General features: G+C 36.4%; 4 protein-coding genes across 7 annotated transcripts; 1 reads left to right on the top strand and 3 right to left on the bottom strand.

Annotated features, from left to right (window-relative positions):
* The first annotated feature begins 599 nt into the window (after positions 1–599).
* LOC127072891 (uncharacterized) lies at positions 600–4,903 on the top strand. Its single transcript, XM_051013730.1, has 4 exons — positions 600–903; positions 3,134–3,393; positions 3,470–3,589; positions 3,682–4,903. Exons 1-4 carry the CDS (start codon positions 865–867, stop codon positions 4,283–4,285), a joined length of 1,023 nt encoding a protein of 340 aa, XP_050869687.1. The 5' UTR covers positions 600–864; the 3' UTR covers positions 4,286–4,903.
* Positions 4,904–5,235: 332 nt separating this feature from the next.
* Positions 5,236–7,814, bottom strand: LOC127072892 (endocuticle structural glycoprotein SgAbd-8). 2 transcript variants are annotated; one of them, XM_051013732.1, is made up of 4 exons: positions 7,281–7,726; positions 6,435–6,610; positions 5,857–6,118; positions 5,236–5,530 (listed from the first exon to the last, which is right to left on the bottom strand). In XM_051013732.1, exons 1-4 carry the CDS (start codon positions 7,290–7,292, stop codon positions 5,432–5,434), a joined length of 549 nt encoding a protein of 182 aa, XP_050869689.1. In that variant the 5' UTR covers positions 7,293–7,726; the 3' UTR covers positions 5,236–5,431. The 2 variants fall into 2 exon arrangements, with proteins under 2 accessions (XP_050869689.1, XP_050869688.1); XM_051013731.1 differs by lacking the exon at positions 5,236–5,530 and having other exon boundaries at positions 5,551–6,118; positions 7,281–7,814.
* A 665-nt stretch (positions 7,815–8,479) lies between these two features.
* On the bottom strand, positions 8,480–11,834 carry LOC127072885 (stabilizer of axonemal microtubules 1). Of its 2 annotated transcripts, XM_051013720.1 has the most exons (13): positions 11,261–11,834; positions 11,024–11,075; positions 10,885–10,944; positions 10,714–10,758; positions 10,494–10,643; positions 10,222–10,411; positions 9,936–10,090; positions 9,707–9,857; positions 9,488–9,621; positions 9,217–9,406; positions 8,897–9,137; positions 8,726–8,799; positions 8,480–8,624 (listed from the first exon to the last, which is right to left on the bottom strand). In XM_051013720.1, exons 1-13 carry the CDS (start codon positions 11,281–11,283, stop codon positions 8,575–8,577), a joined length of 1,515 nt encoding a protein of 504 aa, XP_050869677.1. In that variant the 5' UTR covers positions 11,284–11,834; the 3' UTR covers positions 8,480–8,574. The 2 variants fall into 2 exon arrangements, with proteins under 2 accessions (XP_050869677.1, XP_050869678.1); XM_051013721.1 differs by having other exon boundaries at positions 10,494–10,944; positions 11,250–11,322.
* Positions 11,835–11,977: 143 nt separating this feature from the next.
* On the bottom strand, positions 11,978–19,858 carry LOC127072877 (folliculin-interacting protein 2). Of its 2 annotated transcripts, XM_051013698.1 has the most exons (12): positions 19,214–19,858; positions 18,154–18,295; positions 16,084–16,173; positions 15,868–15,947; positions 15,696–15,778; positions 15,413–15,532; positions 15,111–15,336; positions 14,657–14,989; positions 14,499–14,583; positions 13,051–14,426; positions 12,435–12,900; positions 11,978–12,260 (listed from the first exon to the last, which is right to left on the bottom strand). In XM_051013698.1, exons 1-12 carry the CDS (start codon positions 19,321–19,323, stop codon positions 12,048–12,050), a joined length of 3,324 nt encoding a protein of 1,107 aa, XP_050869655.1. In that variant the 5' UTR covers positions 19,324–19,858; the 3' UTR covers positions 11,978–12,047. The 2 variants fall into 2 exon arrangements, with proteins under 2 accessions (XP_050869655.1, XP_050869657.1); XM_051013700.1 differs by lacking the exon at positions 16,084–16,173.
* Positions 19,859–19,959: the final 101 nt, after the last annotated feature.

Genomic DNA, 19,959 nt, shown 5'->3' with positions numbered 1-19,959 from the left:
GCGATCGGTACACGATGATATCGTAAAAATTAAATCAAGCTTTACGTGAATTTATCTCGTAGAGATTTCAATTTTAATTTCGTTTTTTGTCACAAAAGAAATATCCTCGTTCGTGGAATATTTTTATTATCATTTTCTCTTCTTCTTTTTTCTTGTTCTAAGTTTTAAGAGAACAGAAACTAGTTTTCTATTTTTCGAGCGTATATATATATATTGTAATGTATAACAACGACAAGTAAGTACTTACTCGCGACAGTGGGCGGGTCGAGGTCTTGAACACGCTGGGAAAAACGATCTCGACTACTCACGGCGTGGGGTGATCTCGAAGGAAGGAACGGAGGTCCTCGGAACTTGGCGATAGCTCTGAAAATTGCGGGAGCCTTCGTCGTTTCTCAGTCACTGTATCGCGTCCTCTCGGCACGCTTCGATTATACTCTGTTACTTAGTCTCTTTTTCCCATTTACTTCACCCCGTCTTTGTCTTACTCTCTCGCGATTTACGAGAAAACCACGTGGATGAGTTTAATTCAATCAAAGAAACTTTATTTTCTTTCTATCTCGATTCTTTCTTCAATCTTCGAATCGTATCATAGTTTTCTCAAATGAGATAAAAACTATGTGAAACGAGAGATGAAAAGATCATCAAGAATTCTTATCACTCGGTCTATCTTTTTTGGAAATTCAACGAAATCATCGATTGAAAAGGATCGAGGGTGAACGAATACATTCTAACGAATGTATTGACAAAGACGAAGAAAAAAAGCGAACGGGGGTGGTACACGAACGAACGACCTGTCAGAAGGGCTAACTGGCGAGATTAGAAATAAAAGAAAGAAAAACATCTAATAATATACGGCGATATATCATGCATATCCGTGTGTTGGTCGGATCGATCGTCTTAACGGTAGGTCGAACAATGTTTATTTTTTCTCATTTTTCAAAGCGAGTCTCATCTTCGATTTTATTTTACTATTCGGATCATATGACGGATTCTTTCGATTAGTAATCTCGATATGAGTCATCTTTTTCTCCTGATGCATTATCGAACATCGTCTAAATACATACATGCATATATACATATATACATAAGTATATTCATACAAACATGTGACATGTGCGTTCGCAACGAAGCATGAGTAATGACAGTCATCACGACGATAATGACATTACGATACCACGAATGTATGACTACGTTCGATAAAAGAGAAGAAAAAAAAAGAAAAGAAAAAAAAACAAATTAGAGTCCTCGTGTCGTAACAATTGCGTTGATTGAATAGCCAGAGAGAATAGTTTAGAAATGACAAAGTCGCAATGGCGTTGGAATATAAAAGGCGCGAGAATAATTAACCCTACGTACGGGGAATGACAATCGAGTTATACGTGTGTGTCCATGGGAAGGCCGTTTGTAAGCATTCTACGTGACGATCATCTATACATTTTTGATAAACATATTCAACGTCGCATGATTGTTTAATGGTACTACATCTCACGCTATACATAGATACATACATATATAGGCAAGTACTTATATCCTATATGTATGTACAAGCACGTATATATGGGTATATAAAAAAAATGAAAAGTTGTCGAAGAGATTTGATTGATATAATCGTTCAAGTGATCTCATTCGCATATAATTAATTTCTGTATAAAAAAAATGAGAGGGAGAGAAAGAGAGAGAGAGAGAGAGAGAGAGAGAGAAAACAAGAATTTCAAAAGTTTAAGAACAACGAGACGTCAAAGCGAAAGGAAACTCGTTCTGTTCACTAAGGAGAAATTTACTGGAGATTCACAACATATATAACAAACGAAGAACTTGGTTGGCCGAGTTCGTATAATTTAAATTGCACGACATTCCAACGGTTTCGACGAGAACGTATCATCGTTACTGTTAAATAATTTCTTTCGCTATTAGATCCACCGTATTTATCTATTTTCTTGAAATCTTGTTTTCGACATTTGCATTAGTGATTTCCAAGAATCTGTCTATTACTAATTCAAGAATCGTCTTCATAAATCATAAATTATATTTTCATAATGGTGCATATCGTGCGTTGTTTAAATGATCTGTCTTTCTGCATTTCATTGTCGTTATAACGTTCGATGTAATAACATAAACGTAGTGGTATCTTACTTACGTTTTTATTCGAAAGGGATATAAGGATAATTTTTTCGATTACACCCGATGACACGTCTGCCCTAACGTGCTAACTTGCCAGGTCCGGCATCTCTTAATATGGAGCGCAAGAGAGAAATACTACGGTCTTGGTCAAGCCCACGCGTTATCCTAAATAGAAGGGGGATTACGTATATGTATCTTATATGGGAGTCGAACTCGTGTTCGTATTTCGAACGATAGAATCATAGAAAAAAAATCTCGAGCGAGTAAAAAAGTTATTAAGATGACATTGACTAAATGCCAATGTAACATTAGAAAAATAGAATAAATAATAATCGAGGATGATTATCAGTCGGCTTGCTTCAATCGTTGCGTCCTTGTCACGCCTCTTGCTTCGCCTCTTGGTTTCTGTTCACGGTCGCAGGACCTTAAATGGATTGCTTTGTGAATCTCATATTGCGTCCTAGTTGCATGCTCCGCTTTATGCCGATTATACATATTATGTAGCTACATAATATCGTACGTATGTATGTGTGCGCGTGTATACAGTAGCGTAGCCGTAGAGAATCGATTATTTCTTTTTTTCGATCTTCTTCGTTCTTACTCGATCACTTTCTCTTTCTTTTTGTTTATCTCTTTTTATCTTTTTTTCTTTTCTTTTCCCTTTTTTTCTTTTTTTTTGTAGAAAGTGTCGCAAACGTTGCTCGTTTTTTCACCAATTTTATATGAACAGGTAAGATAGGAATACAGTGAAATACGTTATTGCCGTTTTTCTTGGTACCGTTACGAGATAGTCGTCGGCAGACAGACAAACGAATAACTAGCTAGCTTAGGCAGTTGTTTGAACTGTAACCGTGGGAGGAAACGTCAATGAACTCGTTACATTGCCGTTGCTTGGCCAAGAAATCTTATTGGACGCTCTATATACGACAGTGACTTTAAATGATAAGAAATAAAAACATGAACGTTAACATTTCTCTTAATTAATATAGGTAATAAATATTCTTCTTTTTAGCTTTCGATTTGTTGGTCGGCATCAAACGCTTACGAAGCCGAAGGAAGAAGCTGGAATTATGTTCCAAATACACAGTACCATATACAGACTGATGAAGGTCCAGAACGATACTTTCGCTTTCAGACATTGAACGGTCAGTTTCGAAAAGAAAAAAGATTGGCCGATGGCACGGTCATTGGTACGGAGGCCTGGCTCGATCCTCTTGGATATTTGCGTTACAAAGATTACATTGCTGACCATCAAGGCTATCGAATTTTGAAGTAAACAAAAGTCAAACGAAGTTACGTTGGAATTCAAATTAGAACAGATCGTTTTGTACGTATTAGTTTGTTGTAGATCGAAGATGACGTACGTGGGGAAGGATACGCCGATTCACGAAGCTCTAATAAGAACCAAGGATGCACCAGCACAAAGTGGAGTTTTAGTCAAGACTAGAAAGCCACCAAATCCGTTCAGGTTATTTCAATTGCAAAGATAAATGATCTCTTTGTCTTCTTTTATCTGTTCAAATATAAAATATCTTTGTTAATATTCATTCTCTTGTATAGGAAGCCGAACAGGAATGTAGGAGGTGTCAGTCCTTTGTCCAGGAAGGATATTAGGACCGGTTATTACACTCCAACAACTATCAGGCCGATCACGATCTCGCCGTATCTGTCACAGCCCAGCAACGATTATTATCCGAACCGAGCAAATTACGTATCACCGATCGTTGATTCGCAAAATTCGAACGATTATACGCGAGCTGAGAGTCCTTATTACAGAGGGAACTCGGTACAACCTATTCAAGTTCTTCAACCACCTGTTTCAAGCGGTGATACGTCTTACAGATCGTCGAGCCCATCTCGAACGTCTCAAAGTCAGCTGGCCGATGATATTGTACCCCATAACGAAGTCCATACTACTGCTAATGGTTTCGAATATTATCTTAGACGTCAATATCACGAAGAAGAACGTGAGCCTAATGGAGAGAGCATTGGTTCTTTCGGTTATATCGATCCTTTTGGTATCAGAAGAGTCATCTATTACAAGACGGATCCACAAACTGGTGGATTCGTTCATAAAAAGAATAACAGATATGTTGGCTTTGCAGCAAAGCCGTACGATCCATTGCCACCTGATCTATCTCGAACGAATAGAATGTCTTCCTAATTTTCTTCGTGCTACGAAGAGCCGATCGAAGAGCTGATCTAAGAGATCATTGAATAATCTCAATCACGTTGCTTTAATGTTATGCCTTATACGTACGATGTATTGCATCGATAAATTGCAACATCGAACGTTCCGGTGAGCCTGGACTCGATGATCCAGTTGTTATTCCCTATCGTGTATGCTAGTCTCCCTTACGATAGTACGCAATATGCGTATGATGATTCTTAATTTTTTGTTTTCTTTTTTTTTTTTTTATTTTTTCTTCAAGTATTAGACCATACTTAGATTCATTTTTGACTTCGCGAATACGAAAGATCTCCCAAGTGGAAATAACGATAGTTGGCACGTCGTAATTAAGTTCTCTAGGTTCTTAATAAATTAATTTACTTAACTTATATCAGTTATTAATAATAATATTAATAATAGCTTCGACGACGTTAACGCACTACCTCGTAAAATACTATCGACGAAAAAGTATTCTTTTTGTTATTTCTCTCTCTCTCTCTCTCTCTCTCTCTTTCTTTCTTTCTCTCTTTATTTTTCTCTCTTATTATTATTCACGAGACAAAGAGAGAAGTATATGCTTAAAGCTAATAATAAAGATGCTTTATTCCGTAATGAACTATATACCTTTAATTCATAGTCATTCAACGGAACAACGTGTTTCTGTTTCACGTTCATCGTCCATTGACCTTAACACTTACCTTTACTTCCATAGAACGGAATGACGTAACCAGTTTTGAATAACTTCTTTTTGTTTCTCTCTCTCTTTTTTTCCTTGTGTTTTTTTTTTTTTAATGCAAATCGCTTCAATCTCTATAGATAAAATAATGAATGAAAAGAAATGAGAACATAAAAATAGGAATTGGAGAACGTCGTCGCATTTCTCAAGCGTGACGCTAGGAACGAGCGAAAGCGAAGGAACAATGCTTCGTTTCTTACTACAAACATACGTAATAATCGAGTGTATTATCGATAGAGATGAGAGGGACGGGTTTTAATAGGTGATCTAACGACTTAATCGCTACGCCTTAGCAAAAATGCCATGCTATATAACACGCTAGAAACGAAACGGTGTGTCTGGATTGGGTGAGTACGAATGAAAAAGAAACTGGTTACAGAACGTTGGAGAAGAAGATTTGATCCTTATTGTCGGAACTTTTTATCGTAATCGTCCCTCCTATCGATTTGTTGGCTCAGTGGTTGTTGTTGGTTCTTCGAGGCGGCCTCTCGCGCTTCGGCTTCCTGTATACGAAAGAGAAAGAAATGTAGAAATGTATTTAAATGTTGCGTTACGACCTGTTAAGTCGAAAGATCGAGATATCGAAAGAGAAAAGAAACGTCGAAGATGTTGTTTTCGCAAGAGTTTGCTCTTCCAGAACGATAGAGATGGAAAGGGATAGGAAGAAGGATGTTGCGCGAGGAAACAGGGTAGGTAAAAAGAAGATAGAATGAGAAAGAAAGAGATAGAAAGAGAGGTAGATAGATGGGCGACGATAAGAAAGAAAAGGTCGTAGGTAGCACACATATATATATATATGTATATGTATGTATATATGGTATGTATGTACCTCCTGTTGTCGAATGCCTGCAAAGATGAGGTCGAGGCCTTTCTGAATCTCTTCACTGACTGGTGGTGGCGTGGGAATATGATCACCGGACGCGTGAAAGCCCGTCTCGTCCGCGGTATAATGAATGGTGATCAACTGTCCCTCCGGACTCATGTAGGAATAACTCCCTTGTTGTACCAATGCCTCACCTTGCTCCGCACCTTCGCCAACCGTTTTGATGTAACCGCTCTCTTCGGCAATGATATTATTCCCGGTTTCGTAACTACGAAGGAATCATCGTAAGTCGACGAAATGGAGTTAAATCGTCATTATTGATCCGTTTGCGAACGCGATAAGACGAGGAGTGGTTTATAATTTATCTTTCTTTTTGTAACGTATCTCGTTCGTTGCGCAAACAAGAAAAAGAAATAAACGTTATCGTATTGGAGAAATGGTACGTGTCCAACATAATTTTTGAAATGTAAGAGAAAATAGAATTATTGTTTCTTTTTTATCGTATGGGACTCATGATTTTTGAATATTAAATTTAGAAAATCGATCGATCGATCAGGTTTCTTTTTTTTTTTTTTTGTAAATACCTTGTCTTGTAGGTTCCATCGTGTTCTTGTTGTTTGTTCCAATGTAAAATAGGAATCGGCGTTGTCGTTGTACCTCGTCTTCCATCGGTAGCAGCGTTCTGTCGATCATCGTCCTGGTAATTACTGCGATAATTTGGATCTTGGGCTACTGCTAAACCCAAGATCACGGCTAGTATCTGTGATTCGATAGAAAATCGTTTTTAATATGATCTACATTGCTGCATATTTTTCATTATGAAAGAGAAAGGGAGAGAGAGAGAGAGAGAGAGAGAGAGAGAACACGATGTTACGTTCGGAGTATCATCCGTCTGTGGACCAGGAGCAACGAAGCTTCTCGGACGCTCTCGATGCGATGAGTGAAAGTGAGAAGTAAATGCCAACGTGGGTCGTTTAACTCCTGACCCGCAAACTCTGCCCGACCCATCATCTCTCTTTCTCTTGCTCATCTCAACTCATCATTTTTCTCTATCGTTACAATCGATTATCATTATACTCGTATTACGTTTATATTATTCGATAATTTTTCTTTTTCCTATCGCACCGTTGACAAAGTAAATTTCGCATTGTATCAATTTATTAGAATTATTAATTTATAAATCACTTGGAAAATAATCAGAATGAAATCGATACTGATGTTCGATAAAAACGAACAAATTGGCAATTATGCGATATTGTCAGGCTAGTCAAGATCGAGAATCCATTTGAGTCTTACTTTAAAGACATGATATTGTTTTCTTAATGAGACAATGACAAGCATGAACAAACCGATGTTTTAACAATATCTCTCGTATATCACAGTAAGCGATATCCTAAGAGTATAAAAATGTATTTGAGAATGTTACTTACCACGCGTTTCATTGCGCCGAATCGATGTTTGGAAAAAGAACACTTAAGGATAAGAATACTGGCGCTTCACAAAGAATATCGTTTAAATGAACGAAGATACTTGCAGCCGAACACAATCGAGTGCTATCCAGGGAGAGGAAAGAAATCCCCTTTTATACCAACTCTCACTTTACCCCTACTCGACGAATGTTCGGCCATAAAGGATTCTTCATGTGGTTTATACCGAAGTATTAGTATGTAACGTAGGTATACGTTCGATGTTTATTTGTGTTCGTGTATGTGGGAGCGTCGCTTCCTGCGAGATCGAACCTAGTTACCTGAAGAAGCTAGACGCGAAGAGATACCGTCGATGACCTTAGACATAGTTCGAAGTCGATGTTGAACGCATTAATCTCTTTGGTTCTCTCGAACTCATACTCTATTTCCGTCTACTATGAAAGTATGTCGATGATATACTTTCATCTCTTTTCGAGATAACGTTACACATCGGATACCCAAGTCTTTCTTTATTCTTTCGCAATCGACAAATTTTCGATATGTAAATAGCACACGGAAACTATTTATGTAATTACCAACTAGCGCCTTACGTTACTTTATTTGGCGAGAACATATTTATACGTTGCAAATTGCATCTCGGCAATTGATTTTCCGTTTTCCACGATCGTTCGAGTTAGTTCATAATGCGAAGTTAAGTAATCGTTACGCAATCTTACGGGATGAGTTCGTTTCCCGAAGATTATATCTCAAATCGCTTGAAATATTATTTATATATGCACGCAGCTGCTGTTAATGTCGTGTTATTCGCGTCATCGCGAAAGTAACGTTACGCTTTTTCTTATTTACTTTCTTTCTTTCTTCGCAATTTTCTTTATTTTTTTCTTTCTTTCTTTCTTTTTTATGTCACTGTCACCCGTATACACCCTAACTCTTGCGCAAATGCATAGACGCGTTAAACACTTTCACAAGATATTTTCTTACTTGTTCCTGGATATCTATCGTTGCACAAATTTGGCTGATCGTTCTAAGAAGATTTTTTTTAAATACCAGACTCGATGACTTCACGGAGTCTTCTCGAGTTGAGAGATGACTTAATCTGTTCAACTTTCACCGAAGAGATCACAAAAAGTTATCGATCCTATGAGATGATCGATGCAAGTATAGATTGAATGCTTACAATTCCCACGAACGAATGACATATCTAAGTTTTTATTTTCTTTATTACTCTGACAGTTATACAAGTTGACATTTTATCTTCTTCTATCGATTTCACGAGAAAAGATAAAGGTACATTCATCTAAGACGCAGGACAAACTTGACACGGTTGACACGGTTGACATGATGGTACTAAAAGAAAAGGAGGAAAGAATTTATGTCGAAGCATTCCAAAATTTATATTACATATGTATTAATATTACGTATTATTATTTAATTACATATGTACTTACCGGTACAATTATTTGACGTAGAACAAGGTGCACAACACGGTGACAATGGCACCAGAGTTCCAGGTGGTATGTAGCTGATACGCAAAACAATATATATATATATTGAATGAAGCGGTTAGAATACGAATAAAAAAGAAATATCCAGAAGCTATAGAATGAATTAACAGGTACCTTAAATTATACGTTGTATTGTCATCTAAAGGAGTAATCGGTGAACGATACAATGGTATTTTGCTCCAAGGTTTAGACACTGGAATCGCAGGTTCAACAGGTTGATAACTCAAACGCATGGTAGTCTCTGATTCCATCGGCAAACTTGGCCGTTGGTATAAGCGTTGATAAGTGTACGAATTATTTCGTAACAATGACGCATAATTGTTTGGTATGTATGACAATCTATGAGTGGTACAACCTACGGGAAAGTTTATCTCGAATGTCAATTTAATTTCAAACGAAGAATAGATAATAACGAAGTTATGACTCAAGCTCACATTCCAATGGAAGTGGAGCACATATAAGATTATCTTCTGGTCTTATTCCTGACGGAGGTATACACTGTCGCCAAGTGTAATCATGTTTTTGTGTTGTCTCATCTTGCATAGGTCCTCTGCCTAATAATTGTCTATCACAGGGTATTATAGATTTTTCGGGTGTAACACACCAATTCCCTAGGAAACTCAACTAAATGCATAGTCGTTAATAATCGATTCTATAAAAATTAAATCATATCGGATTTATTATTAACGTATGATTATTACTTACTTTATGAACTGTATCATGAGAAAGTGGACAAGACGACACACAAATGTTCTCCTGTGGTTTTACTGCATCACTTCTTTCACCTCCACAATTGAAGTAACTCAGTTGATAAATTGTGTCATCGTTGAAGCAACAATCTGTATTACGAGAAAACGACGATGATTTTTGTAACGATGATAAAATTCGTCAATATTCTCAAATATACATTTTTCGTATATTAACCTGCATTGAGTATATTTTCTGAATCCTGTACCATAAAAGGTGATCGAGGTTTCTCACAATGTGGCCAGTAGCTCAGTTTATATGTTGTACAATTTTCCATAGTATCAACTGGCCGATGATATTCTTCCTTCTTTCGCCAAGGTTGATCTTCCTGTAATACCAATGTAATAATTAAAAGCAAATATTTTTCGTTTAAAGATAAACAATTTCGTGTTATTAACAAAAGTACCTTCGTTGGTGGTTCGTTTGGCCAATAGCTCAATCTATATGTCGTGCAACCATCCATCGGTACTTCTGGTTTGTTATATTCTTGTTTAGGCGCATAAGACTGCGTAGGAAGACGACAACCAGAAGGGAAATAACTTAATCGATAAGTCGTGTCATCTATATATTAAATATTAAAAATTCGCGTTCGTTATTGTTTTAATCGATATTAATGATTTAATCGATCCAATTAAATTTTATCGGAAAATTAAGTTTAATCGATCGATTTAATCGAACTAATTAAAACTTACCAGAAAGAGAAGCACAAGGAAGATACAAACTGTTCCTTGTTTTAATAGCTTCAGGTGGTATTATCGATTTCCACGTATAATCGTGTTTTTGAGTAGTTTCGTCTTGCATAGGACCTCTGCCAAGCCATTGCTTATCGCAGGGTGTAATACATGGTTCCGTTTTAATGCACCAATTACCCAAGTAACTCAGCTAACATATCAATGTGGTAACAAGAAAATTTGAAACATAATCTTTTTTTTTTTTTTAATCAATGAAAAAGAAAAATATTAACTTTATGAGTCGTTTCGTCGGTTATACAACCATCACCAACAGTTAGACAATCTTTGGGTTTTATCGGTTCAACAAGTGGACGAGGTCCGTCCCAATAGGAATATCGATAAGTTGTGCCTTCCTCCATTGGCACATCCGATTTCCAATAATACTATAAAATAAAAATTATGATCTTTTTGTTTTTGTAAGAACTCGTTAAAGGATTCATCATTGACACTTACTCGAATTGGTCGGAAGGATTTCGGTATTTCCGGTTGAATATATTCCTATAATAAATTTCATAGTATTCTTTTTTTTAAATACCTGTATTTCTTTATTTTATTTAATAAATGTATATAATAATATGGCAAGATCATACGATGAGTTATGCCGGCAATATAATTTGTACTCACGAAAGCAGTGGGTTGTGGTATGCAGCAGCAACAACAATTGCAGCATTCATCGTGATCCAGCTAAGAATAGATTAGCTTATTACGATGATGCGATCGAGAAGAGATTAAGAATATTTTTTCACAGGGATTTACTACTTACTCGAATTTTATTCTTTGCTTCTATAATTGACACCGGACGCCTTTCTTTAACTCTGTGATAAAAGTACGGTTCTAAATATTTATTTCTAATTATTTTTTAAACGATCTTGTTAATGTTTTATATATATATATATGTATGTATGTATGTACGTATATGTATATGTATATATAAGGGGAAAAAGTGTGTGTCAGACTAAATGTTTGTACTTATAACTGTAATGAGTTACTAGTGGCTCACGGGTCGGGAGGGCAAATCTCCATAATTTCTATTTAGAAATTTAATATTGCTGCTAAATGAAGTGCTTCCTATTTTGCAAGGTTACACGAACGGAATTTAGAAACTTGGAATACCCTTGAAACTAGTATTACAATGAAATATGCAACGTTAACTCTTACCGTTGATCATGGTTTTTTTTTTTCAACCATTGAAAACATAGAAAGCATTGAATAAATACGTTGACATCACCTGCAATTGAGTCACTTAAATTAAATCTACTTAATTGTTAAGGGACACTTAAATATTACATTAAATACAACAGAAATTTTTTCAATCACGCATTTAATAATATTAATTTACGGCGGATATAAACACACGCCGGTTATTCAATTATTAAAATGTTACATCGCTCGATGTCCATTATCGAAAGATAAATAATTTATCAAAATCATGTTCGATCTTCTTAAACAATAACAATTAACGTTATGAACAATTCGTGGACGAACGTGCTTTTTAAATAATACATTTACTTCGTTTAAAAATCACACTTATGCGCGTGACGACTTATGATCCAAATTTATAACTACGTGTCTTGGAATATTATGTTGCTAGAAAAAAGGAAAAGAAAAGAAAAAAAAAAAAAAAATATCTTAGAACTCCGTAAAATAAAAATGAATCCCATTGACTATCTTTTACGACGATAAGTATAAATATCTGACGAGGTCCGTTGCACGAAACGATTTTATCTACCTTCGTCACGAGAGTACAAAGGACAATAAAATGTCGATATGTAACGAAAGGACGCGTATTAAGCGAGCGTGAGACCAAATCGTTGCGCGATTTCCGGTGAATGAGTGGTCGCTACTGCGAGTAAAAGAGGAATATCAGCTGCATCGAGATCAAGAGCCTTGGTTAAAGCTGTGACACTAACGTCGCATACATCCGCTGCCATCAACATCTCGGCAAGTGCTTCGCTCCTTAACCACATTTCCCTCAATTTTGATTCCAAGATTTTCACACACTGTAAAATTCAGCTTTGTATTAATTTATTAGACATTTATCGAGATCTTGTAAGAAATTGCATAACTTTATTCTTAATACGTTGACTATATCCAATAAATTTCACATATATCAGGTATATTTTATAATTTACATTGACAATCAACTCGTTGATTCTTATATTAATCGTTCTTACGTGTAAGGGAGAATGATATTTGCGCCAAACATAGGCAAATGCTTCCAACATATTGGCAACGAGACGTGACATGCCAACCGGTAACGGTGGACTTTCCAATGGCGTGTTATTCGATAAAATTCCTACGTGCCACGTATCTAGGTCCGCTAGAATACAGACAGCTTCGGCTACGGGTTGATCGATCGTGGGAAAACGTACACCAGCGGCAACTTCCTCTCGTACGCAGCACCACCAATCTTCTTCTACATCGGATTCGACAGTTTGCTCTTCGGTCTTATCCTTTCGTCGTTTTCGTCTCTTTTTATCTTTCTTTACCAAGCCTTGTATTACCAGACCCCACGTATAATTCGTACCCCAATTACTATTGGTACTTGTCCTGTTATTTGGTACTCTGGTTTGTAAAAGAGTTTTCGTAAATCCCGTTTCTTCGTTGGGGTTGATTTTTTCAGAAGAGACTAGCTTCGACCTAGAAACAAAAGTGCAGTTATTTGTGATCTTTCAAAGAGAAATTAATGAGATATTCGGTTAGGTTCCAAGATGTATCACTATCGGGGAATTTGGCCAAGTTATATTTTGATCAAAATGTCAAAAGTAATACGTCGAGGAAGTTACTCACCGTGGCATAGGTAATTCGATAACACTGTTGGCTTCCATCAACGCCTCTAAACTATTAGACCGAGACATACCAACTGTTCTATCAGCGTTAACGCACGTTCGCAATACCTCTGTAGCGTTCGTCGGCGTTTCTAATAATTCTTTCATACCCTTATACGTTTGCGATGACGCATAGCTTTGATTTTGACATTTAGGACAAATACGCGTAGGTTTCGATTCCAAATTCGATTCCATACTCGACATGGTACTAGGCGAAGCCTCCATACTTTTCGACGACTCGGGAAAATTTCTTTGGATTATTTTTCTCAACACACCTTCCGGTAATTGAGCGGAGGTGCTTGGCACTGTCGTAAACATGTACGAACATTGACAATTGTAGCCGAGTCGTGGGCGTGACAAATACTTGCTTGGTTTTTCTTCGCAACCGAGCATGAAATACACTTGATGTTTACTTTCCTCGCTAAAACTTGTATCGTTCGGTGTACGCAAATCTGATTCAGGAGGATGCGTCTTGTTGGCATAACCGGCCTTACTTTTACACTCCTGTTCTAAAGAAACTCGTTTAGACGATACTAACGTTTTGTCAGCTTCGTCCTCGTCCATTTTCTTCTCGACGTTTTGCATTTGAAATTGTGCCTGACATTGAACGTTCTCTTTCGACTCTTCGATCTCTTCCGAGCCGATCTCGCTAACCACTATTTTCACTTTGCTCTGCGTACAATTTTCATTAACGTTCGTCGAAACTGGCTTTTCTTGCCTTTCGTCGTCCCTTTCGTCATGAACCATCGATACCATCGATCTCGATGTTGAGTCGACGAAAGGCTCATCCGGTTTCAACATATACCGATCAAGGGCAACTTTCATAGTGGTACTACGTTTCAGCGAACGCCTTGACGTTTCGGCCGACCTCGATCGTTCTCTGATACATTCTGCTCCTCTATGTTCCTCACTTACATCACTTCCTGTCGCACAATCATTCACGCGAACCCGTGTTTCCGTTTGCGGTTGCATTTGCTTACGAATTGGCACCGACGATTCGCGTCGAATCGTCACCGTATGATTCCGATCGTTAATAATATTTCTCGGCTTTGTATAGTCGAACAAATATGGTCGTTTAATTTGCATTTGCTCCAAAAGATTGGTCGCTTCCCGAACGTCTTCTTGTATCGCAGATCGATATTCTCGTTGCTTTTGTACAATTCCGCTACGAATGAAGTAAGATAGAAAATATAAAACAGAATTGATTAAGTCGGTCTTACGTGAATCGCCGACTACGAGTGTGTGTGTTACTTTTACTGGATTGCCCACGGCGCCGTACAAATCGCCTAATTGAGCCCATAGGGGATTACAAGGATACCATCGACCCAAATTTTCCATCTAAAATATTACATCGCTATTATCGTCTACGTTTATCGTAGATAATCCCATTCAAATAGTCCCATTTATTACCATTTGTCGATCGTTAGCGGGAAGTATAGTATAAACCCAACCAAGATGATACATCAATACCGCAGTCATGACAGTACTTAAGAAACTAAAACATAAACGAACGTAAAAACACGGAAAGAACGAATTCCAATCGATTTGATTTGTTTTACAAGACTTACAAATTCGTCGACTTAGTGTCAAGGTCGTCGAGCAACTGACACATCTGCTGTAAGCCACGATGCAAAATGTTCGAATTCATTTCCAACGTTATCACAGAGTTAAGTAGTACATCGTGCCACAGTAAGGGAGGTCGATAACTATTCGCGTTCATTAATAATCGCAAGAGAGAAATAACGAAACGATAGGAAGCTCGATACATGCGATCTGCCGAATCCATTCCTTTGTAACTATTTCTATTCTTGAAGCCACAAGGTTCGATACAAAAATATCGTAAACGATCCAGCATGCCTTCTACGAGAGTCATATGCTCTAATAATTTCGTCTCTATTCTCCTAGAAAATCGTATAGGAAATTCCACATGATCGAAGTCGTACGAATTTGGCGCGAAATTTAATCGATAAAAAAAAAGAGAGAGAGAGAGAGAGAGAGAGAGAAAGAAAAGAGATAAGTCACCTTTCTTGTCCTTGCGTCAAACGAACTAACATCATTAATCCAAGTCTGCTTCTATAATGTTTCTCACCACCCTCGCTACTGTTCTCGCCATACTGTTGGATACCAAATATATCATCGGAATCTGATCGGCTTAAAGAAGTTGAAACTGCCCTTAACCATCTTCGACGTAAACTCGATAAATTACTTCCTACACCGGACGAACCACTGCTCTCTAACGATTGTGAGCCTAAAATAACGTTACGTTTACGATCCATGAAACAATGAAAATCCATAGAAATCAAACGTGACCCAAATAAACTTACTTCCCATGTGTGGTTGTGCGTCCATGTCCCAAACACTGCTGTTGCTCGAACAGGATGAATTTTTTCGTGGATCCAGAAATAAATCGTTCGAAGACATATTTCCAGAACTTGGACGAGAAACTGCAACGTTTGCATAATGTTTATTATAGAATTTCTATTAGGACGTTTCGAAACTGGCGTTCGCGTTAAAGATTACATTTTAATGTTTCTCTTTTAACGATATATCTCTTTTAACGTTTGTATCAGAAGACCTAAGAGATTTATTTCTATTTACAATACTCACAAGAAGTTCGTATGCTACTATTGCTGGTATTGGAATCCACGTGCGTAGAACAACGCGTTAGCGTACCGTTCGAGAGCCTTTCACTACATGTAAATGAACGTTATGTCAGTCGGCATTGTAAACTATTAATAAAATAGGATGCTAGTACTGTTATAAAGCAAAACGTCCTTACTTTTGCTTGTACGTGCTGTGCTCCGTAACAGGGAAAACTTTTGTACACATGATGCACGCTGGAGATGTCATGGAGTGGACCTTCAAGCAACGATTAATGACGATACAATTTGGATAAAAATTATATACTGATTAATAAGAGAATTCTTAACGATTATAAAGAAACTCAATCACAAGATTTTATCAAAGATTGCGATTTATCTTTTCTTTGAAATACCTTAAACGACGATCCTTTATATGTCATTGCAACGGTACCAAATACCATTTCACTTAAAGAACTCGTAGCATCCTCAGCTGTTTTTTCTTTCTAAAGAAAAAAAAGAAAAGTAGAAAGAAAAAGAGAGATGAGGACAACGAAACGATAGTATTTGTATTTCGCGGGGATAAGAGCTCTTTTCATTGGCTATGTTTAATCTTTGTTGATAAAAGAGGCAACAAGTTCGAGATTCGAGGACATGAGAGAGAGAGAGAGAGAGAGACAAGAGCCATTTGATAAAAAGATGATTATTCCTGTTCTCAGATGTTTAACGAGACGTAACCTGGATTCATTAATGCATACATACATATATACATTCATACATACATACATACATAAATACATATATATGTATATATACACATACATCCATACATACATACATATGTACATACATACGTACGCGCGTGCGTACGCGCATGTAAAAACATCATCGATCTCTACAATTTCAAAACGTTTTTGATTCTATCAATGAACGAACAACCCACGTTAGATTCTAAACGAAGCTTTTCAACGTTACTCTTGCGAGTAACGTGATCGCAATCGTATGTATGCGTGTGTTAAAACCTCTCGCATTTGTGTTTGTGGCAAAAGGCCAAGGAGACAGAAATCTTAGAAGCGTGCGAGCGTCTTCAGACAAATCGTTTGAAAAATTTACGCGCGTTTTATAAAGCTCTATGAGAATCTTAGCTTACTTTCCTAGTGTTATACCCAGTCTGCTTTATAAATATGTATGCATGTAGTACGACTATGACTAAGTATTATTCAAGACGTTCTAGAGTATTTTTTTCAATTGTATTTAATTAACAAGTAGCGAGGATAATTCTTCGTTTTTTTCTGTTTCTTCTGTCTTCCTATTTTTTCTTTCTTTCTTTCTTTCTTTCTTTCTTTCTTTTTATTTTCTATGTGTATTCTCGCATACTTAAGTATTAATACTAGATATATCAATCAGAATGACTGGTTTGCACGGTTTTTGTAAAAATGTCTATTTGAAATTTCAATGCATATTTTTTAAAGATATAGTATGATTGTACTATTATGAATACATATGATCAATTTGATAACAAACAAAAAATTTCTTTTTTTCATTTTACACATATCACATATATAGTACATGTGTTCGACTTAATTCTTTTTTTTTTTTTTTGTTTTTTCTATTATATTTTCATACGATCAATTTGATAAATTCCTTCTGTTATTTTCTGAAATACGTATGAGATATATTTTAACACATTGATTATTAAATATTTTATTACTTATGAGATGCAACTCATTATGCAATTATTTATGTTACATATTTTTAAGTTATTTTGTTAAGCAATGAACGATATTACAATAAACAAACAGAAACGTCAACCAATCAACTATTTTTAATGTAAAATCATTTGAAATAAATATTTCTTAATGATCAATAAACGGTATTCCAACAAAAGAACAAAAAAAGTGAATCAATTAACTACTCTTCATTTAGAATCACTTAAAATAAATATTTCTTATTTACAATTTCTATATATATATCTAATATAATAATATTAATTACTAATCAATAAACACTATTCCAACAAACAAACAAAAAAGTGAATCAATTAATTACTTTGAATTTAAAATCACTGAAAAGAAATATTTGTCACTTGTGATTTCTATATATCTAATATAATACTATACATAAAAAATGTCAAAGATTTGTCATTATTCGTCCGTAATGTATACACCGACATAATTGTTGACAATTTTAGTGTTCATTTCAAAGAGATACTCGAGTGAAGTATTTTTTGCATATGTATATACTAATGACTCTTTCGTCCGTTATTCATCGACTCTCTTACGGTTAATTATAGGTGTATTCGAACGTTTCGACGTAATAAGACGTGATTCGAAAAACCGACGGTTTTCTGTTTTTCATATAAACCTATCAATGCTATTTCCTCTCTCTCTCTCTCTCTCTCTCTCTCTCTCTCTCTCTCTCTCTCTCTTTTTCTCTCTCTCTCTTTCTCTCTCTCTCTTTCTATTTCTTTTTCTTTTCTCTTTTACCGTGCCAGTCGTAGAACTTTCATTTTTACGACGACGATTCTCCAGCCTTAGAGAATCAAAAAGTACTCTTCTACCTCTCCATTCGCATTCTTGAAATAGTAGAATCCGTACTTGTTCCGTACCAAGACATAACGTTGGTTCCCTGTAAAAGAAGATAAAAGAAGAAGAAGAAGAAGAAGAAGAAGAAGAAATAAAGATTATTTACCTATGTAACAAATATAAAATAGAAAACGTGTCACGAGTCGTATATACGAATAAATCTTTGATCGATGAACTCGTCCATTTTGGCGCGGAAATTTTGAATTAAACAAAAGAAAGAAAAACAAGACAAAAGAAAAGAAAAAAAAAGATTTCAAGAAAACATCGACGAATCGTAAGAAGCATACAAAACAAATTGCGAAATAACGTTCACTTTGTGAGTGACATATTCTCGACGTCGTTAATATATATTTAACATATGCACGTGTAATCATACATATATATATATGTACACATACACACATATACACAGACAAATAATGTATTTTAATAATAATACTATATAACATACATACACGCGCGCGTCGTCATCGTGTCGAAAGTTAACAGCTGTTCGTAGTGAAATTTACGTTGGATAGCGATCAAGATGCCGCGTTTTGAGCCGCGAAGGTTCATCGACATAAGCGATGGTAACGCGCGCTTCAATGCGATTAAAAGGTCTCGAATAAGTCGTCGATCGGAGTAGGTTAGGAGTACTTTCGATTCGATTCGACCTAAGTCATTTAATTCCGATTTTCGTAATACTTTCGATGTTAGTTACGAATCTCACAAGTACGAATACTACAGGAGTGGAATAAAAAAAGAAAAATTAAAAGAAGAAATCAAAAAGAAAGTAAAGATCGAAGTTCGGACAAAGTCCTTTTTCTTATTTATTTTTATTTTCTTCCCTCTTTTTTCTTTCTTTTTTTTATATATATATATACTCCTTGATAATTCGAATGAAATTTGAAAGGTATAACGGAAGAAACGGTAAATGGAATTAGTATAGTATAGAGATACAAAGTAAACGAGTTTCTCTTACCTATCGTTGCTCTTCTTCGTCTTCGTAATTCCACCGCTAGATTCGGTAGACGAATTTATACCGTCCTTGTAATGTTTCCTTAAAGGATGCAATTTATCGAGCAAAGACATTATAAGGAACTAAGAGCTCCCGGCAGTCCTTACCGCATTGCACGCTAACTTTGTATTTACTGCCTATCATGTCACAAGAAACTGCACCATGCATGTTCGCGAGTGTAAGTAAACTGTAAATAAAGTCACGTGCGAACGAGTCATATGATTCTCCGAGATAACGCTCTTCCGTTGTCCCGACCGCTTGACATCGGACGTCGTCGTCGTCGTCGTCGTCGTCGTCGTCGTCGTCGACGTCGACGTGCGAACGAGAGAGCGCCTTTTCAACGTCGCATATCGGCGAACACACAAACCACGCGGAAAATCAACGCTTCGCGTTTTACCAAACAGTAAAAGAGAGAAAGAGACAGAGAGAGAGAGAGAGAGAGATTGAAAGAGAAAGACAAAGATATATATATATATGTATGTATATATATATAAAGAGAAAAAAATCGAACCGAACGTAGGATTATTTAATGACACGCATAGAACGAAAATGCGAAAAACACGTACCAAAAAGTTTCATGCGAATTCACGACCGACGACGAGTCGTTCGCCGCGACGTTGGCACTTTTGGTGACACTTTCGCGAGATACAAGCGGCGCCATCTTCTCGCTAAAGACAAACTGCACTCTTTTATGCACTCTTTTTTAATTT

Source organism: Vespula vulgaris, chromosome 2 (assembly GCF_905475345.1).
Source record: "Vespula vulgaris chromosome 2, iyVesVulg1.1, whole genome shotgun sequence".
In the NCBI taxonomy this organism is placed as follows: domain Eukaryota; kingdom Metazoa; phylum Arthropoda; class Insecta; order Hymenoptera; family Vespidae; genus Vespula; species Vespula vulgaris.
The sequence above is the reverse complement of the archived record's forward strand: the minus strand, read 5'-3'. Positions and strand labels throughout refer to the sequence as shown.

Coding starts and splice junctions, on each gene's coding strand:
- LOC127072891 (XM_051013730.1), top strand. CDS start 865: ATGCATATCCGTGTGTTGGTCGGATCGATCGTCTTAACG. Junction 904..3,133: donor TCGGATCGATCGTCTTAACG/GTAGGTCGAACA, acceptor TCTTCTTTTTAG/CTTTCGATTTGTTGGTCGGC. Junction 3,590..3,681: donor AAGCCACCAAATCCGTTCAG/GTTATTTCAATT, acceptor TCTCTTGTATAG/GAAGCCGAACAGGAATGTAG.
- LOC127072892 (XM_051013731.1), bottom strand. Junction 6,119..6,434: donor GATGGAACCTACAAGACAAG/GTATTTACAAAA, acceptor ATTCCTTCGTAG/TTACGAAACCGGGAATAATA.
- LOC127072885 (XM_051013720.1), bottom strand. CDS start 11,283: ATGGAGATTTGCCCTCCCGACCC. Junction 9,138..9,216: donor TGCTCCACTTCCATTGGAAT/GTGAGCTTGAGT, acceptor ACTTTCCCGTAG/GTTGTACCACTCATAGATTG. Junction 8,800..8,896: donor AATACAACGTATAATTTAAG/GTACCTGTTAAT, acceptor TTTGCGTATCAG/CTACATACCACCTGGAACTC.
- LOC127072877 (XM_051013698.1), bottom strand. CDS start 19,323: ATGTCTTTGCTCGATAAATTGCATCCTTTAAGGAAACATTACAAGGAC. Junction 16,174..18,153: donor AAAGTTCTACGACTGGCACG/GTAAAAGAGAAA, acceptor TTTTTTCTTTAG/AAAGAAAAAACAGCTGAGGA. Junction 12,901..13,050: donor ATCGAATTACCTATGCCACG/GTGAGTAACTTC, acceptor TTTTGTTTCTAG/GTCGAAGCTAGTCTCTTCTG.